This window comes from Colletotrichum lupini, chromosome 3, assembly GCF_023278565.1.
Source record: "Colletotrichum lupini chromosome 3, complete sequence".
Taxonomy (NCBI): domain Eukaryota; kingdom Fungi; phylum Ascomycota; class Sordariomycetes; order Glomerellales; family Glomerellaceae; genus Colletotrichum; species Colletotrichum lupini.
In genome coordinates this window covers 6,235,171-6,251,285 of record NC_064676.1, presented here as the reverse complement: position 1 = coordinate 6,251,285, position 16,115 = coordinate 6,235,171, and the positions used below count along the sequence as shown (strand labels likewise).

Genomic DNA, 16,115 nt, shown 5'->3' with positions numbered 1-16,115 from the left:
GACGCGGTGCCAATCGTCCCCTCTTTATCTTCCCCTTTGTGTCTCCTGAGCCCTCCCCAGCCTTGTTAACCATTGATTCCCTGCTTGGCTCGGCGATGGACTCGGCCCCACGAACCCGACTGATAGGCGTACACGCACAAACCAACATTCTCGTCATTTCGTCGCGGAGGCGGATCTCGAGACCGATGGCTCACGGCATTGTCGTCCGTTGAATCTGCAGTAGAATCGAGGGGTGGCGCACTTGGCACGAATTGGCAGGCATCAGTTGGCAAGGGATCTAGGTTGCTACGCGGTCACTGTGGCGATTTGATTGGGAATGTTTAGTTGGCCCCGTCCCACCGATATGGTTCCCGGGGAAGCACGGATGTTCTGCCCAAGGCTGCGCCGCATGCGTGCGGCCGTAGGAAACGTCTTCGGCATCTTGGTCGGTGGTCTTTGCATCACCGGCCGAACTTGACTCTCCTCCTTGGTTATAAGAGTCCGAAAGGTGGTTTCAAGGTAGAAAAGGTAGCAGTTCGAGGGTAGACGAAACACTAAAGACCAAATTATCGCATACCCGACGTCGTCCGTTCCGGAAACTCTCAGAATACCCTCATCTTCAATATGGCCAAGCCATCCATCCTCATCGTAGGCGGAGGTGTCTTTGGTACCTCCACAGCCTACCACCTCTCACAAAGAGGATATGAAAGCGTCACGGTGCTTGATCGCTTCGACGCACCCTCCAAAGACTCTGCGGCCACCGACCTGAACAAGGTCGTACGGGCCGACTACCCTAACCCGTTATACGCGAAGCTAGGCATGGAGAGCATGCAGGAGTGGAAGGACCCCAAATCCATCTTCGCAGGGATGTATCGCGAGAGCGGCTGGGTCATGGCGGGCCACGGCCTGACGCGGGGATGGCTCAATAGCGCCATGGAGACAGCCAAGAAGGCGGGTCGCGAGGGGGTGCGGTTCATGACGGCCGGGGAGATGAAAACGAGGTGGCCCGCTCTGACGGGGGAGTTCCCGGACTGGACCAACCTGTGGAGTCCTGCGGCTGGCTGGGTAAGTTTCCATTTTGCCAAACGATATCACTTACAGGACGACAACGTAGTAAAGTGACGACAAACTGACTACGATCGGGAAAATAGGTGCCGTCCGGACAAGCTCTGTTAAGAATGGCAAACGCCGCCAAGTTACAGGGGGTCAAATACATATGTGGAGAATCCGGTCATGCTAAGAAGCTCGTGTTAGACGGCAACGGGAAGTGCGAGGGTGTCTTGGCCGCAGACGGGACACTGCACGTGGCGGACATAGTTGTGTTGTCCACTGGTGCCAATACTGCGACCCTAGTTGATGCGAAGAGAGAAGTGGTGGCACAAACATCAGTCATCTGTGTGATGAAGCTGGAGCCGCACGAGATCGAAAGGTACAAGGATATGCCAATCATCGATGACTTCGAGCAGGGTACGTAGGCAGTTTATCTTGGAAGAGTGACATGGCGCATTCAAACTAACCGAGGTATCTAGGCATCATCTTTCCACCAGATGAGAATGGCTTGATCAAGCTATGCAGTTGCAGATGTCTCACAAATTATCGCAACAGATATGTTCCAGGGGCTTCTATCCTCCACTCGTTAGGCGATTATCCAGACGACGGATGCCCTAAGGAAGTCGAAGATGAAATGCGTACGTTTGTTAGAGAGATGATCCCAGAGCTGGCTGACCGGCCGTTCATCTCTTCCAAAATGTGCTGGTATGTATTGAGACATCATCCTTGAGATCTTGTCGGCTTTTCCATTTCTTCCGAATCCTCCATGCTAACTCGAAATTCAGGGACGGTCTAGCCGGTGATCTCAACTTCAGAATCTGCCCTTACCCCGAAATTCAGAACTTGTTCGTCGCGACGATTGGATCAAATCACGGATTCAAGTTCCTCCCAATCATTGGCAAGTACGTCGCCGACATGCTCGAGGGGAAATTGGGTAAGGAATGGCAGGATCTGTGGGCTTGGAAATTTGGAAAGGTTCCTGATGATTTTCAAGATCCTCACCCATGGCCGCTCCGCGATATCTCAGACTTATCAGGCTGGAAAGGCCGGAATGCGGCTGGTGATGGCAAACTCCCCTGGACATGGAGTCGCCTCTAGACTAATATCTGGTTTAATGCCAATTTTTAATGAGACATGCATACTTGATAGATTGGGGATGGATTATTCACGCAGAGCTCCTTGACACTTGCTTGTGTCTTCTCGGAAATAAAGGGTCTGAACGTGATGCAGTCCCCCTTATTCCCATTTGCAACGCAGGATTCGTAGTCCAGCTTTGAATACTTACCAACATCCAGTAGAGCCTGGTCCTGGCAGCCAACACCGATAGCAATTCGCCAGTTGACACATCCCAGTTCTGCGCCATTACACATGACAGCTAGCAGGGGCCGATGCATGCCGCCCCGCCGCTATCATTCTGTACGACCCAGCAAACATACCGCAGTACTTCCAACTACTTAAAACGGGTTGGAGGATTTTCGTTATCAGTAAAAACCTCCGCACGTCGATATCAGTCCGCGTGGTCGACGTGGGTCCCTCCTCTTTACCCCGTATTGCCCATCGTCTTGGACCTTCCCACCTCCGATACCGCCGGCAAACGACATCAGGCAAAGGAGCATGTCGATCCAACCAGTCTTTTCGAGTTGAATCCAGTCTCTTATGGAGCACAAATGTCCCTTTGCCGTTGTGATTTTTAGACCAATTGAGACATCGTGAACTTAGTTGTGATGATGACTAGAACGCCAAGAGGTCGAAGCGCAGTAGCCTGCAAGGCCTGTCATACGCAAAAGCTCAAGTGCAATGGCGGTACGTTGCTGTAATCAGTTGCGAACTTCTTTCTTGTGCTAATTGAGATGCCCATAAGGAGCACCATGCGAGCGATGTCAAACCCGAGGGAGGCCCTGCGTTTACCCCGTAAGAGAGAAATACATCACGGTCCCTCAAAGTTATTTGCGGAGACTCGAGAGACAGCCAGCAGTGGCGCAAAGATCGGGAGATCCGATCTCATCGCCAGAGTCGGTCCGTACGGATCCAAACGACTTTGCGACACCGCTCTCGCCCAAATCTAGTCAGATTATCAAGGAAGAGGAACTGGAAGATTGTAGTGCAGAGTTCTTCGTGAAGAGGCTCCGACAACTTTCGTGGACAGCAGCATCCGGTGATCCTACCAGCAAACAGACTAGGGAGTCTACCGGCACAAATGCCGAGAGCTACACATATTCTCGGCTGAAGTTCGATTTTCTACGTAAGTCGATTGCTCACAACAACCAACAAGACGTTTGCTTATGCGATGCACAGAATCTGAAGTCTCGTTCCGACTTCCGCCCCGACCATATGCATTCCACCTACTCCAGGCCTTTGATGAAGGCTTCAGTGAATATCACTGGTTCCTCCGTAAGAGGTTCCGGGAAAGGATCCTTTTGACCTACTCGGACCCGCAGTCGCAATCTCACGATCGCAACTGGTTGTGCAGGGTTTCAGTTGTCTTGGCCCTCGCTGAGAGCTGGAATCGATCTCGAATGTCCTCAGCTGTCCACATGGAAATTGCAGGGAAGCATCCGACCAGTCCACCGCAAAGAGGAGCTGCTGTTCCATTTACTTTGCCTCCAGATTCTCAGTCAACGTCGCAAACACTGCCGCCACCTCCGGGGTCCGAATTCTTCGAACAAGGGTTGATGCTTCTCAAGATGTCTGCGGAAGAGCCTGTGCCAGAAGATGTAGAGGCACTTTGCTTGATTGTGAGTACTTATGCCTATCAACCAATGCCAAACCACTGACAACATGTCTTGGCGTTTTACTGCTACTCACTCAACCGACGTAAAACGGCTTACTCGTACGCCAGCCAAAGTGTTGCGCTGGCCAAACTCTTGCATCTTCACAAGCCACATCCTCTGCCCAAGGCCCTAGACCAGCAACGCAAAGTGCGCGTTATGAACGAGCACAGGAAGAGGCTCTGGTGGACATCCTACTGCATGGACAGAATGATATCAACGGAGCTTGGCGTCGCTGCCGCCGTGGCTTGTGTGCCAGAAGGCATGCAACTCCCGTCATCGGCCGGACTAGACGCTGAAGACCTCGAGGAGTTTTCTGATCCGGGGCTTCTGACAATGCAAACTCAGCTCTGCGAGATCAAGCGGAATGTTGTAAGAACGGCGGCTCAACACGTTGATGTTGATGACGAACGTCGACTAGAGATTATTAAGCCATGTCTCGACACTTTGCAGGAGTGGAGATCAAGTCTGCCGCAGCAAGTAGCTTTCACCTTCGAGGAGAGCCTGCCTACGAGATTGATGGAAGCACCTCACGGTAGAATCCTTGCATCCACCTACATGCGATATCACCAGGTGAGCTCGCGTTCCATTCCTTCCCGGATCAATCGCCGACTTCTTTTCTAACAATAATCCAGTGCTTCATCTTACTGTTGAGGCCACTTTACCTTCAAAAGCTTTCTTCAATCGTTCAAAAGCGACGATCAAACAACCCACCGAGTTTCACCGGGACCGACACACCAATAGATACCGATGACCCGATGAGAGCCGTCAAGATACAGTGTCTTCAAGCCGCACGGAACAATTGCAAGATCCTCCTCGGGCTCTGGAATTACGATAAGATTGGTAAGCATTTGCATCATTGTGATGCCCCTGAATTAGAAGGAAGGAGCTAACGATTGTCTGCCCAGCGAAATTCGGATACTGGGAATCTCTACACTTATTCTCCGGTCTTGCAATCCTCGCACTCGCCCGAGTCTCCATCGAGGAAGGTCAAGATTTTAACCCCAACAGCGAAGACGATGTAGCACTCTACACGCGGACACGAGCACTACTCAGAGAAATGGCTCGCGTCGGCAACCCCGCGGCCAAAGATCACGATGTCTTGCTCTCAGATGTTGAGGCAATGGTGAAGAGAATCTCACGAGAGGAAAAGACAACACCGCGGCAATCTAGTGTTGAGGAGACTGACGGTAATGTGGAAATGGAGACTGATCTGAGTTTCTCGGATTTCATGTTCTCTGATGGAAATGCTGACCAACAGATCTGGAGTGATAAGGACTGGGAAAGTATCTTGAGCACATATACGCAAGGCATTTGACTAGATCAGTCAAAGTTGAATCACGAGCTCACTTTGATGACATGGGAATGCGAGATCTATTTTGCAAACGCCGCAGGAGGGAGAGTCACGGCGTAGGGGCATGAGATTTCATGAATCCTAAAGGAAGAGGAGTGCGCGGCTTGCAACGAATTTTATGGATTAAAGTTCTAGAACAGTTCTGTCTGTGTGCAACTATTGTTTTTATGTTGTATCCGCGTCTCACCCTCTATTGACCTGCATTCAGGTTGAGCGAGAGAGACAAGGATCGGCAGTTAGGGAATATGATGGAAGAGACAAGACATAGAATGAAAAGCATGACCAGCGGCAGGATAACAAAAGAAACTTGAGAACAATTTCTCTGAACATGGTGTTTGAGCACAACCTGGCTGGCCTTGAACTAAATATTAGGTATGAAACGAATGTAGCTTGTTCGCAGAGCAACGAATCCATGATGTAACTGTCGCAACGAGCTCTTTGCAGCAAAATCCATCTCGCATGAAAGGTGGACCTCATTGATTGCATTCCACTCAAGGTAAATATGCCGTGTTGACAGGGGAATTTAGCCTATGAGAGGCGACTTCGCTTGGGGGGGGGGTCCTACAGGTCTGTACACTGAACAGCGGCTACTCCTCCGTTTCTTGGACAGAGCAGTGTCCCATCCGCCATCACCACACAACGGTGCGCCTCGTCGGCCGTCGCCCAATCTCCTGGCAAAAAGTAGTATCTCTGGATATCTGCAGCCTCCAACGGGGTTGACGTAGGTGAGAAATGCGGAAGCCGCCACGTGCAGACCCATCTCTCAACGTCGAGGAATATGAGTTTATGACGCGGCATCAGCGACAACGGTTCCCTAATCCGAGATGCGATGCGTGTAGGAAGAGCGACGCATGCGAAGGAAGAGGAGTCACAAAATACTGGTTCTTCCCCGCTTTTGCCGTTTTCATCTCGGTATTTTATCCGCAGTTCGTTTACATCGAAAAGGAAGTACCTGTGCCTAAGTCGGTTCGACACAGTGGTGCTTAACAACTGAAGAAGAATGCGTGATGATCCGGCCTGCGCGAGGAGCCTTCCCACTGTGTAATGTTCATCTTCATCACCCTGGCCTTCTGTGGGAGAGACTGGGGAGATGCATGGCCCAACAAGATGTGGTTGCGAATAACGCTGTTCCCCAACTTGACGCATGGTAGACCACTGGAAGACTTGAACCTTACTGGGTCCGAAGGCAAGCAGGTACTCTGGTTTGGTTGGGTGATTGATCCATTTGCACTGCTCCATGTTTTTCGGAAGTTCAGCCTCGGTCCAATGCTGGGTCTCGAGATCGACGGAAAGGAGCATGGAGGGCGTGCGCGCGCATAACTTCTGGCCTGCTGTTTGAAACAACAAACCTGTGGCCCTGCCTTTCTGAGGTGCAAGGATGACGTTGAGCTCCGAATCAGCCTTCCAAGCTTGGCGATCATCGACGCCTTGGGAAACAGTTTTGATCCAAAGCCTTCGAGCTCGATTAGCCAGTGCGATCCGACGACCATCATCACTCCATGCCATGTGGGTGACAGACATTCGGCTACTCAACCTTTCCATCCGGAGAATTGTGCCGTTGCCGTTTTCACAGAGGTCTACCAGGCCGTTGTCTGTTCCGAAACAATAGAGAGCGCCTTGCGGTTGCGATGAGAGAATGTTCAGGCTATTGACTCGGGCTGACTGGTGCTCCGGGAGGAGTGACATCTTGGCAAGACTTTCCGTCTCACCAGTCGCATCACTGTTGTGATCTGGGACTTCAGAGCTGTCTGAAAGACGAATCAATGTGTTTGGTTCCCACACGTTGCCATAAGGCCCGCGCATATCGTAAAGCCGCCGGGAATCTGAACTGAAAGCCAGATCATTAACGAAGTCTTGCGAAGATAGCTGATATAGCAGCGAGAAATCGGCTGTGGCGAAAATCTTGATTGTGCCTCGGGGGTCGCCAGTTGCTATGAGGGATCCATCCCGAGACACAACCATCTTGTTGGCACCGGTGCCTACCATCAGCCTCGTCTCCTCTTCGAAGGGATCCCACTTGAACATCAGACCGATTTGAGTCAAGCCGAGAACTTCACCACTATAAGGATGCCATCTTAGATGATACACCTCTCCCACAGTCTTTCTCTTGCTTGATATGTTTGCTTCATCCGCGGGGATGTGACATTGACGTAGCATTTTTGGTGGATCGAGTTCCCATGCAGCAACAGGATGTGCGCGATAACCAAAGACGACCATGGTCCCATCTGGACTGAGCGCCGAACAGTTGGGAAAACTGTGGATAGTTCCCTCAAATCTTTGTTCTGTGATTTCGGAATGTATGGTCCATCGGGGATCTGTGGGGCTGTGAACAGAGAGTCTCCGAATGCACCGGTCTTCATTCGCAACTAATACAGTCTGGTCGTCCTCGATGAAGCGAAGAGAGTGGGGTCGAGGGCGGTCCATCGGGTTTTTTGCAACCTGGAGGCAGTTTCCTGTCATAAGGTTCCACACTCTGGTAGTCAGATACCCGTAGGTAACGAGCAAATCCCCCAAGGAGTTGGCTTGCATGGAGAGCACTCGTTCCGGATGAGAGAATCTTCGTTGCTCTTCAAATGTGACAGCATCGTAGATCAGTACATGACTTGACGTATGAATGGTCGCTAGAACAACAATGAAACTACCCGCAGCAAGCACTGCGGATGCTGATGCACCTTGCTCAAAAGACAGACGTGTGAGACAGTCATCCCATGCGGAGCTCAAGGACCCGGAGATCTGAAGTGAGTGACCCTCTTTGCTTCCAAACTGTTCGTATATAGCCGAATCTTGGGGACAGAATGGTGGGATGAGCTTGTCAATAGCATCGGGCGATTGCCGGAGGTTGCTGCCAAATTTTCCAACGATCTTCACCAGGTCGGTGGCCCAACCCTCAACAAGACGGACAGTCTGGCGATGGATAAGTGATTCATCAACTGCAGTCGATCTTCGTAGGCCAACCACCATATCGGTTAAGTAACGCGATGCCGTGACTAAAAGCCTCATCTCGTTGATCCTGACGGCCAAGTAAATCCATGTCAATATCGACGGGCTGTTCAAAAACTTCATGGTAGTGGCAAGGACCTCGGTGGAGCCGTGAACAGATGCTCGTGATAGATGAATGAACCAGAACCTGATGGCGTAATCCAAGAATGCGGGTGGTCGTTTCCGGTTGAACTGACTTCGTATCGTCGGATCACTAAGTTGGGCCATGCATCTGCCAAAGATAGTACTATCAGCAGAGCAAGTATCAACTGCCACTGGGGAGAGGGCCTTCTTCCGTGTCAGGTATTGCCGAGCTGTTTCATGAATCATTGCAACGCAATCTTCCCGGTCTATGGTCACGAAACCACCACAGAGATCTACGATGGTTCTAGACTTCTCGATCAATCCGTCTTTTCGCAAGGCTGCACAAAGCTCGTCCAATGTGAGCGGCCTTTGTGTGCAAGTTGCCCAGTTCAGGATAGCTTCTCCCAGTCGTTGCCCCTCAACACTCGGCTTTGACTTAACAGACTGAGCCATCCGATCATACAGTGCTTCCATTCCTGAAGATAGGTCTTCCAATGCGTTTTGGACATCCAGCTTTGTGTGGCAGTCGTTGATCTTCTGCACTGCCAAATGAACCCAGAGGAAATTACCACCCGCTCGTTCCAGAAGCTGGGCCGTCACCTCTTCGCGATACATATCGTCGCCGGCCACGTCCATCTCCTGTTCGATGTAGACACGGAAGTCTTGGATTGAGCCTTCAAGACTTATTGCGTCGGATCTAACCTGGCGGGACATTTTCGAGAAGGCCGTTGCGATATCGGGTGTCTTGCGACTGATAACCAAGACCCGAAGGGGGACGGCAGCGAGCGATAGCTCGGACAAAAGTCGGATGACGGAGCCGGGACTGTCAGCTTCATCCAAGCCATCCAGCACGAAGTAAATGGGATGGTCCAGACGCAAGCTGAGAAGGCTTTGCTTGAACAACCATAGCCACAGAGTGCGATAATCGGCAGACTTGAAGTCCACTCCAGCCGTCTCAAGCACTCGAAGCTTCGCCGCGTAAGATGGGTTTGAGGTTGCTAACTGATAAGCCAATGACCGCAGTATTGCGCTGATAGTACGCTTTTTCTGGTCTGTGAATCGGATAAAGAAATAGTAGCAAACGAAGCCGGACTGAGTGAGGTGGTTGATCATAAAAGACGAAAGTACCGATTTCCCACTTCCTGCATTGCCGTTGATCCACAGAACGCAAAGTTTGCGGCTGTTATCATGGGCCCAATCTTGAAATGGGTTGGTGTCCAGAATCCACGAGCATGTTCCAAATACCAGGCGATCTCCGAAAAAGTTTAAGTCGTCTTGCGGTCGCGTTGTGACAGAAAGCAATTCTTCAAAGCGGTTATCGAAAGATGGCGGGGCTGGAGGTTCCAGTTCCAGCATTGGTGTCGATGCACTCCCGATTTGGGGTTCAGTGATCCACGGAAATCTGTTCTGCTCCAGGCGAGAAACGCCACTCTTTTTTGAGTCCTCTATGAGGGTGATGAGGGCATTGCGAACGGTAATGTAGCGTGGATCAGTCAGACTCTCGTACTTGCATAGCTCGCTATGGTTTGCGTCTAGAGGCTTTGATATCTCACCCGGATATCCTAGGACAGAAGAATCCTTATCCAAAATCATCTAAGCCGACTGAGTCAATGTGAAAGGCTCTTGATAATCCGTATGTGACCTGACGTGTGCAACGTACCATTTGACTCAATTTGGACACCGGCGTTGGGCGAGTCTCGTAGAAAGATACGATCTGCAACTTTCGGGCCGCATGTCGGAAGTTCTCGTTCACCTTTTCCAAGGTCGAAGAGCCCGCCACCAGTTCCGTAATGAACTGTCTCGAGCTAGCGCCGAAAGACACTTGAAGGACCTTATGTAAGAGACTAGCTAGGTTGGTCCCTCGATGCGGTGTAGACATGAAGACGATAGATGATATCCGTTCGATGATGTGCTCGAAAATCGGGTCGTTCTGGCCCTGAAGGTATGCCTAAGGTAGATTGATAAAACGGAGCGTGTTAGTTCATCTCGTGCATGGATGGGAGACATGAAGAAAATCCAATGTGGGAAGACGTGAGGACGCTTCCATACCTCTTTGACAACCAGCCCGCCCATTGAATGCACCACGAAAATGATAGGGCACTACTCGGCATAATCAGTACCGAAGGATGAAAGATATCAACCAATAAGGGCCCGGTATGATGGATATTGCAAAACGCATCACTAACCTCTCCAATCCCAAGATCCTCCAAGTTCTCTCCTACTTCATCTTTCGCATATTTCATATCATACAGCAAGTCTTTGGCAAAGTCCAATATTGACATCATAGTCTTGCCCTCCCCAACCCCAAAGTTCGCATTGTATCCAAAGGTAAGCAGCCGAGCATCGCGAATCACTGGCTCGGAGGGGAGGAAGTTCTTCGGCCAGCAGTTATCGGGGTTGTGATCCTTCGACCAGCTTTTTCGACTTCCTCCTCCGAGCCCATGGACAAATATGATGTCAGCTATTGGCCTTCCAACAGGCCGGTGGATGACCTTGAGCCCCACTGGATCCTGGTCTACGCGCGGCGTCGGACTTGTCGTGAGTGATGCTGGCACGGAGAACGAGCTGCCTCGTGATGGAGTCGTGGAAGCCTGAGACTCAACATTTTCCAAGGGCGCAAAAGTGCCGTGAGAATCAGGTGTTGGAACGTCACGCCGATTGCGGTCTCGCTGCTTGCGAAACCCCAACTTTTTGAGCTGCGAGACAAAGAAGGTCAGCAAACGGTCTGGTGACTCCAACGAGTGCCTTGTCAATTGGAACGTACAAGAACACGTTCGAGTAACAGTGTCCCGCAAATATCGAAATATCAACAGCAAAAACGAGATATACACACCATGTTGTCTTGGATCCCTCGTCAAATGCTATGGTGCGCTGTTGCTAAGGTTATGCAATCTAGAAAACACAAAAGTAGAATGGTAAGAAGAAGAGGAACGGTTCCGTTCGAACTCACGTTACGTCCTAAGCCGCCTCGCAAGGGTCGCTCCATGTGTTATCTTCTGGCTTCATGGGAGAAATCAGGCTCCACGCCGTGTTTTCATCGGCGGCCTCGGAAGACAAACTTGCTTACAGTACTTTACATGTACCTATTACCTATATTACCTAGAGCCTTGCCTATTATGCAAGACGCGGATTTTGTGTCCCGACCGGGAAATGGCAGGGTGCTGTGTCGACGAAACCACACACTCCGCTTGAATGCCCAGACAATTTAGCGCGGAGCTCGAGCGTTGGTTATGTGCCCGGCGTTGGTGTGATTGTGTGACCTTCTATTCTGAGCGTGTTTGGCCGCCACAATCCACATTTAGAGATAACTGCTGCCAATCAATATAATTATCGGAACACTATCCCGGCAGCCTGCTTCAATATTGATGCTTGCATGAGGATGATCTGGAAGGGGGGGAGGCTGGGCACATGGCACGTAAGATACTTTGTGACTGGAAGCTCAACAGAAACAGATCCCAGAGTCACTTCTGTGACGGAGGCTTCTTGCAATAAATGAGTCCACACCTTGACCATTTCGTTGTTGGTTTAAATCAGTCGGTTGTCGTAGCATTTTCTCAGTTGACTGGTTGTGAACTGAGTTTTCGATGTGCATATTGTCTGCCTTTGTTCCAACTCCGAGAGTTAACACGAGGCAGCATGGAGACATCTGCGGCGCTTCCTGGCGGACCTCACACAGACAGCAAGAACAGCGTCATTAAACATAATAACCACAATGACATCAATTTCGCCAACAACAACAACATCGTTTCTGCCGGCCTGGTTGACAAGTCAAACAATGACCTGATATCTCATCTGTTGATCCAGGAGATGAGGGTTCGTCAGAATGGTGTTTTTCCGATGGATGAGGCAATTTCTGACGGTACGTCTGCTAAATGATCAATGACCCTCACCCTGAGCCTTGCACTCTGTTTCTGAGGTCTAACTTCCTGCAGCTCTGCCAGACGGGTTCGAGTTCGTCTCAGTGGTGTATTTTGGGTACAGTGCTTGGACCATTACTGGCAAGCTAATTGCTCGCTCTTCAAACGTCGGCTCGGTCTTTTTCGTCAAGATAGCATACGGAGAAACCGGCAGAGTCATGCTTTTGGGCGAATTCGAGTCATCTAAGATTATCTACGAGCTTATGCCAGACTTCATACCGCAGCCTTTTGGGTACGGGAAGTATAAGAAAGCAGACACGCCCACTTACTTCTACATGTCTCAGTTCGTTGACCTCGACGTCACAACGGCACAAGATCCCTCGATGTTCTGCGAGCGCCTGGCCGAACTTCATCTTGGGAGTCAACGCCTTGCAGACAAATTTGGCTTCCACGTCACTACATGCGATGGTGATCGCGCGCACATCGTCGAGTGGGAATCAGACTGGGCCGTGTTCTACCGGAAGATGTTCCTTCATACGCTTAGCTTAGACATCAAACGGAACGGCTCATGGCCCGAGTATGAGCTTGCCGGACATCAGGTAGCTTGGAAGGTTATCCCACTGCTTCTTGAGGGCCTCACATGGAACGGTAATCCGATCAAACCCAGCCTGATTCATGGCGACCTGTGGGAGGGAAACACAGGCATTAGCAACGAGACGAATCTACCGATGATGTTCGACGCCGGATCTTACTTTGCACACAACGAGATGGAGCTAGGCCACTGGGTCTGTGAATTTTCAGCAACGTTTGGTGCCCAGGCATATATGGACCAATACGTTGAGTCCTTCGGGATGGCGGAGCCCGCTGAGGAGTTTGACGATCGAATCCGGCTGTATAGCCTCAAAGGGGGCATAAACTACTCTGCCGGCCATCCTGGCAGCAGACTAAGAAAATCGTGAGTCTCGGTGGATCTATCATTCTCAGATCATAAGTCTCCCACTAATATGCCGTAGGGCTTACAATAGCATGTGCTACCTCTGCGAAAAATACGCTCCAATCGACGGCATTGATGCCTACGACGAAACGATCGACCCAATAAAGACAGGGGCCAAGATTGTGTCCCACGAGGAGATAAACTGAGGATATGAGCAGTGTCGGGTGTCTATACTGCAAACCGGTCTGCCGTTTGTTTCGATCGTGTCAGGAGCAGCTCGGAGACGACGAGCCCGGTATCAACATCCATATCAGCAGTGGCGTCTAGACGGCGTGTAAGTCATTAGTTCCGAACTCACCGAAGATACACACTCCGGAATGGCAACAGTGAATCGTGTCTTTCAATGTCTAATTCCATCGTGAATAGTTTGATTTCCCCGTTATTACGGATTTGTCTTAACCTCTTGAAGACGCAAGCACATCAACCCCGAGTGATTTTGTTTCCGATCTCTACTTTCCAAGCTTTCAACCCACCGTACAGTGAAAACATTCTGCATGGCTGTGGGTTTGTAGACGGCTTGTAGACCGTAAGATCCATAGTCCCGGACGCTGATGACCGCGTGAGTTACTCTTCTTGCTCCTGGTGCCGTCCCTGGTCCATGGTAGTGGTGTCCGGTGACTATTTTGGATGTCTACTACCAGAGAGAAACTCTTTACGCCCACGACCTTCCTGCGACCAGAGAATAGGGGTCTCAGGACCCATATGTGATTAGGCGGTGTCAAGACGCGTCAACATGGGCGGAACAACGTTCCGTCTTTGCGCAGGTGGGCGCCATGTAGGCAAATATTGTCCACGTAGCTCACGCCATGTCTTGGTGTAAACAGCAGTCCCGGGTACAGGAACCGTGACCACAAAGCGGGGTACCAATCTTGGCGACGTTGGATTTAGGTTGTAAATAGCCGACCGGAACTTCGTGCTAGGTATTGACCTCCACAACCCTGAGATCTCGAGATTGATCTCAAAATAATAATGTTTGGTAGATGCCCCAATAGTCTGCTCATTTGATGTACAATCTTCTGGATTTCTTAAGACCATCTTGCTCCTTTATTGGAGGTACGGTGGCGCACAAGAATCACGCTACTTCAATCGCATGAGTTTATGAAAGTACCAGACCGTAGAGCATAGTACATGGAAACCCATCAAATTCCTTGTAGGTGCGTATCAAGTACTGAGTACTTTCTTAGTACTCGTGCATGTCGTGCGACCAATTGGGGCCGAGAGGAGTCGGCGCGACTTGATTTGGGCACACAGCCTGCCTTCGCCTGTCACATTTTCGATCCAACTTGGTTTGCTTGGGGGCTTCTGTAAAGCGTTACCTCATACGCTCAACTTATTGTCTCTCTTTCAACCTGATATGTCAAACCTGTCAAGCACAAAAACTCGTAAGGAAGAGCAACTTGCTTGCCCTCAATTGACACGGTTTGCGGTCCCAACAGGTCGCGCATCTGGATGAATTTCGACGGTTTACTAGAGTACAATTGATTTGTCACGGAAACTCGCAATGCTTTCCTCAAGTTCCTCTCATCAACAATCTCCTGGCATGGACTCTCGACCCCTCACCGCCATACCTACGCCTCTAGCAGTTGCCATCGCCGACCGGGAGAAGCTGGGCCAGAATGAGGCCATACACGTAGCTCAGGAAGCCTCTCGCGACCAGAAATACTCCGTGTTTTCTCAAGTGATGCGCAAATACCTTACCTACCTTCTCGGCCTCATTCTGACCCTGTCCACGCTCACAGCAACCATCTACTTCCCTCTGATACCTATGCTTAGCGCTGAGCTGGGTGTGTCGATTCAGGCCATCAACTTGACAGTCACTGTTTACGTTGTAGTTCAGGCCGTGTCCCCTGCCTTTTTCGCTTCACTTGCCGACGCCGTTGGCCGTCGACCGGTGCTTCTCGGACTGATCGCCCTTTATACAGTTGCAACTCTTGGCCTTATTCTATCATTCACTTTCAGCACGGGACGGAATGGCTACAATGCACTGGTAGCATTACGAGCTTTACAGAGTCTGGGTGGCTCGACCATGCCTCCCCTAGCTTACGGCCTCACATATGATATAGTCCCTGTTGCAGAGCGAGGCAGTATGCTTGGACCGATGCTAGCATTCTGCAACGGCATTTCGGCTGTAGGCCCCATGATTGGGGGTGGAATCGCGCTGGGAACTGGAGGTGTCCTTTGGGTGTGGGTAGCCCTCCTGGTGGTAGCTGCCGTGTGCCTGCTGCTGACAGGATTCACATTGCCGGAGACGGCGAGGAATGTCGTAGGAAATGGGAGCCTCCCAGCGTCCGGCGTATGGCGGACTTGGGTATCTTTACCCAAGGCGTTCAAAGACGGAGAGGATCGTGGATCGGATACACCCCAATCCCAAGCTCAAGCTAGCCAAGACTATTTGAGTCAGAAGCCAGTACTGGAATGGCAACCTCTACAGGCCTTGGACTCCTTTCGTATTATTTTCTATCCGGAAGCCGCGGCGGTGCTTTGGATGATCGCCTCCTCCTACTCAGTCTATTACACTTTCCAGGTAGCCATTCCGGTTGTCTTCTCGGAGGTCTACGAGTATAACGAACTACAGATCGGCATAGTGCTGCTCCCTGGCCTTGCTGGCATGACACTCGGTGGAATTCTAGCTGGCAAGCTTCTGGATAGAAACTTTGCCACCATCGCGCGGAAGTTGAACCTGGATATCAGCTCCAAAACTGCGCATGCCAGCTCCCATTTTCCTCTGGAAGTGGCCAGATACCGGGGGTGTGAATGGTTTCTCCTTTTCATGACCGCCTGCGTAGTGGGCTACGGGTGGGCTGTGAAATTACATGTCCATGCCGCGGTGCCAATTGTGCTTCAGTTCTTCATCTGCGCTGCATCTACGCTACTAAGCCATACTGCAAGTACTTTGCTTGTCGACACTTTTGCAGAAAGGCCGAGCACGACGTATGCGTCGGCACAGATTGCTCGGTGCGGTCTCAGTGCCCTATCTTCCGCACTATTGCAGCCTCTGGTTGAAGCGATTGGTAGAGGGTGGTATTTCACCATATTCATATTATTCATCA

The 16,115-nt window shown here is 50.8% G+C and overlaps 4 protein-coding genes across 4 annotated transcripts; 3 read left to right on the top strand and 1 right to left on the bottom strand.

The window, feature by feature from the left end:
- Positions 1-603: 603 nt before the first annotated feature.
- On the top strand, positions 604-5,115 carry CLUP02_06637 (uncharacterized protein; the record flags this gene model as incomplete). Its single annotated transcript, XM_049285636.1, has 11 exons — positions 604-1,044; positions 1,131-1,446; positions 1,596-1,734; positions 1,815-1,963; positions 2,412-2,554; positions 2,765-2,832; positions 2,985-3,271; positions 3,325-3,764; positions 3,909-4,370; positions 4,433-4,640; positions 4,706-5,115. 11 exons carry the CDS (start codon positions 604-606, stop codon positions 5,113-5,115), a joined length of 3,063 nt encoding a protein of 1,020 aa, XP_049142779.1.
- A 597-nt stretch (positions 5,116-5,712) lies between these two features.
- On the bottom strand, positions 5,713-11,200 carry CLUP02_06636 (NACHT and WD domain-containing protein; the record flags this gene model as incomplete). The annotated part of the gene is made up of 6 exons (XM_049285635.1): positions 5,713-9,807; positions 9,875-10,162; positions 10,264-10,314; positions 10,401-10,959; positions 11,048-11,091; positions 11,165-11,200. The coding sequence occupies 6 exons, from the start codon at positions 11,198-11,200 to the stop codon at positions 5,713-5,715; spliced, it is 5,073 nt and encodes a 1,690-aa protein (XP_049142778.1).
- Positions 11,201-11,850: 650 nt separating this feature from the next.
- On the top strand, positions 11,851-13,332 carry CLUP02_06635 (uncharacterized protein; the record flags this gene model as incomplete). The annotated part of the gene is made up of 4 exons (XM_049285634.1): positions 11,851-12,073; positions 12,147-13,026; positions 13,085-13,187; positions 13,276-13,332. The coding sequence occupies 4 exons, from the start codon at positions 11,851-11,853 to the stop codon at positions 13,330-13,332; spliced, it is 1,263 nt and encodes a 420-aa protein (XP_049142777.1).
- A 1,273-nt stretch (positions 13,333-14,605) lies between these two features.
- CLUP02_06634 (uncharacterized protein) lies at positions 14,606-16,068 on the top strand (the record flags this gene model as incomplete). The annotated part of the gene is made up of 2 exons (XM_049285633.1): positions 14,606-15,813; positions 15,981-16,068. 2 exons carry the CDS (start codon positions 14,606-14,608, stop codon positions 16,066-16,068), a joined length of 1,296 nt encoding a protein of 431 aa, XP_049142776.1.
- Positions 16,069-16,115: the final 47 nt, after the last annotated feature.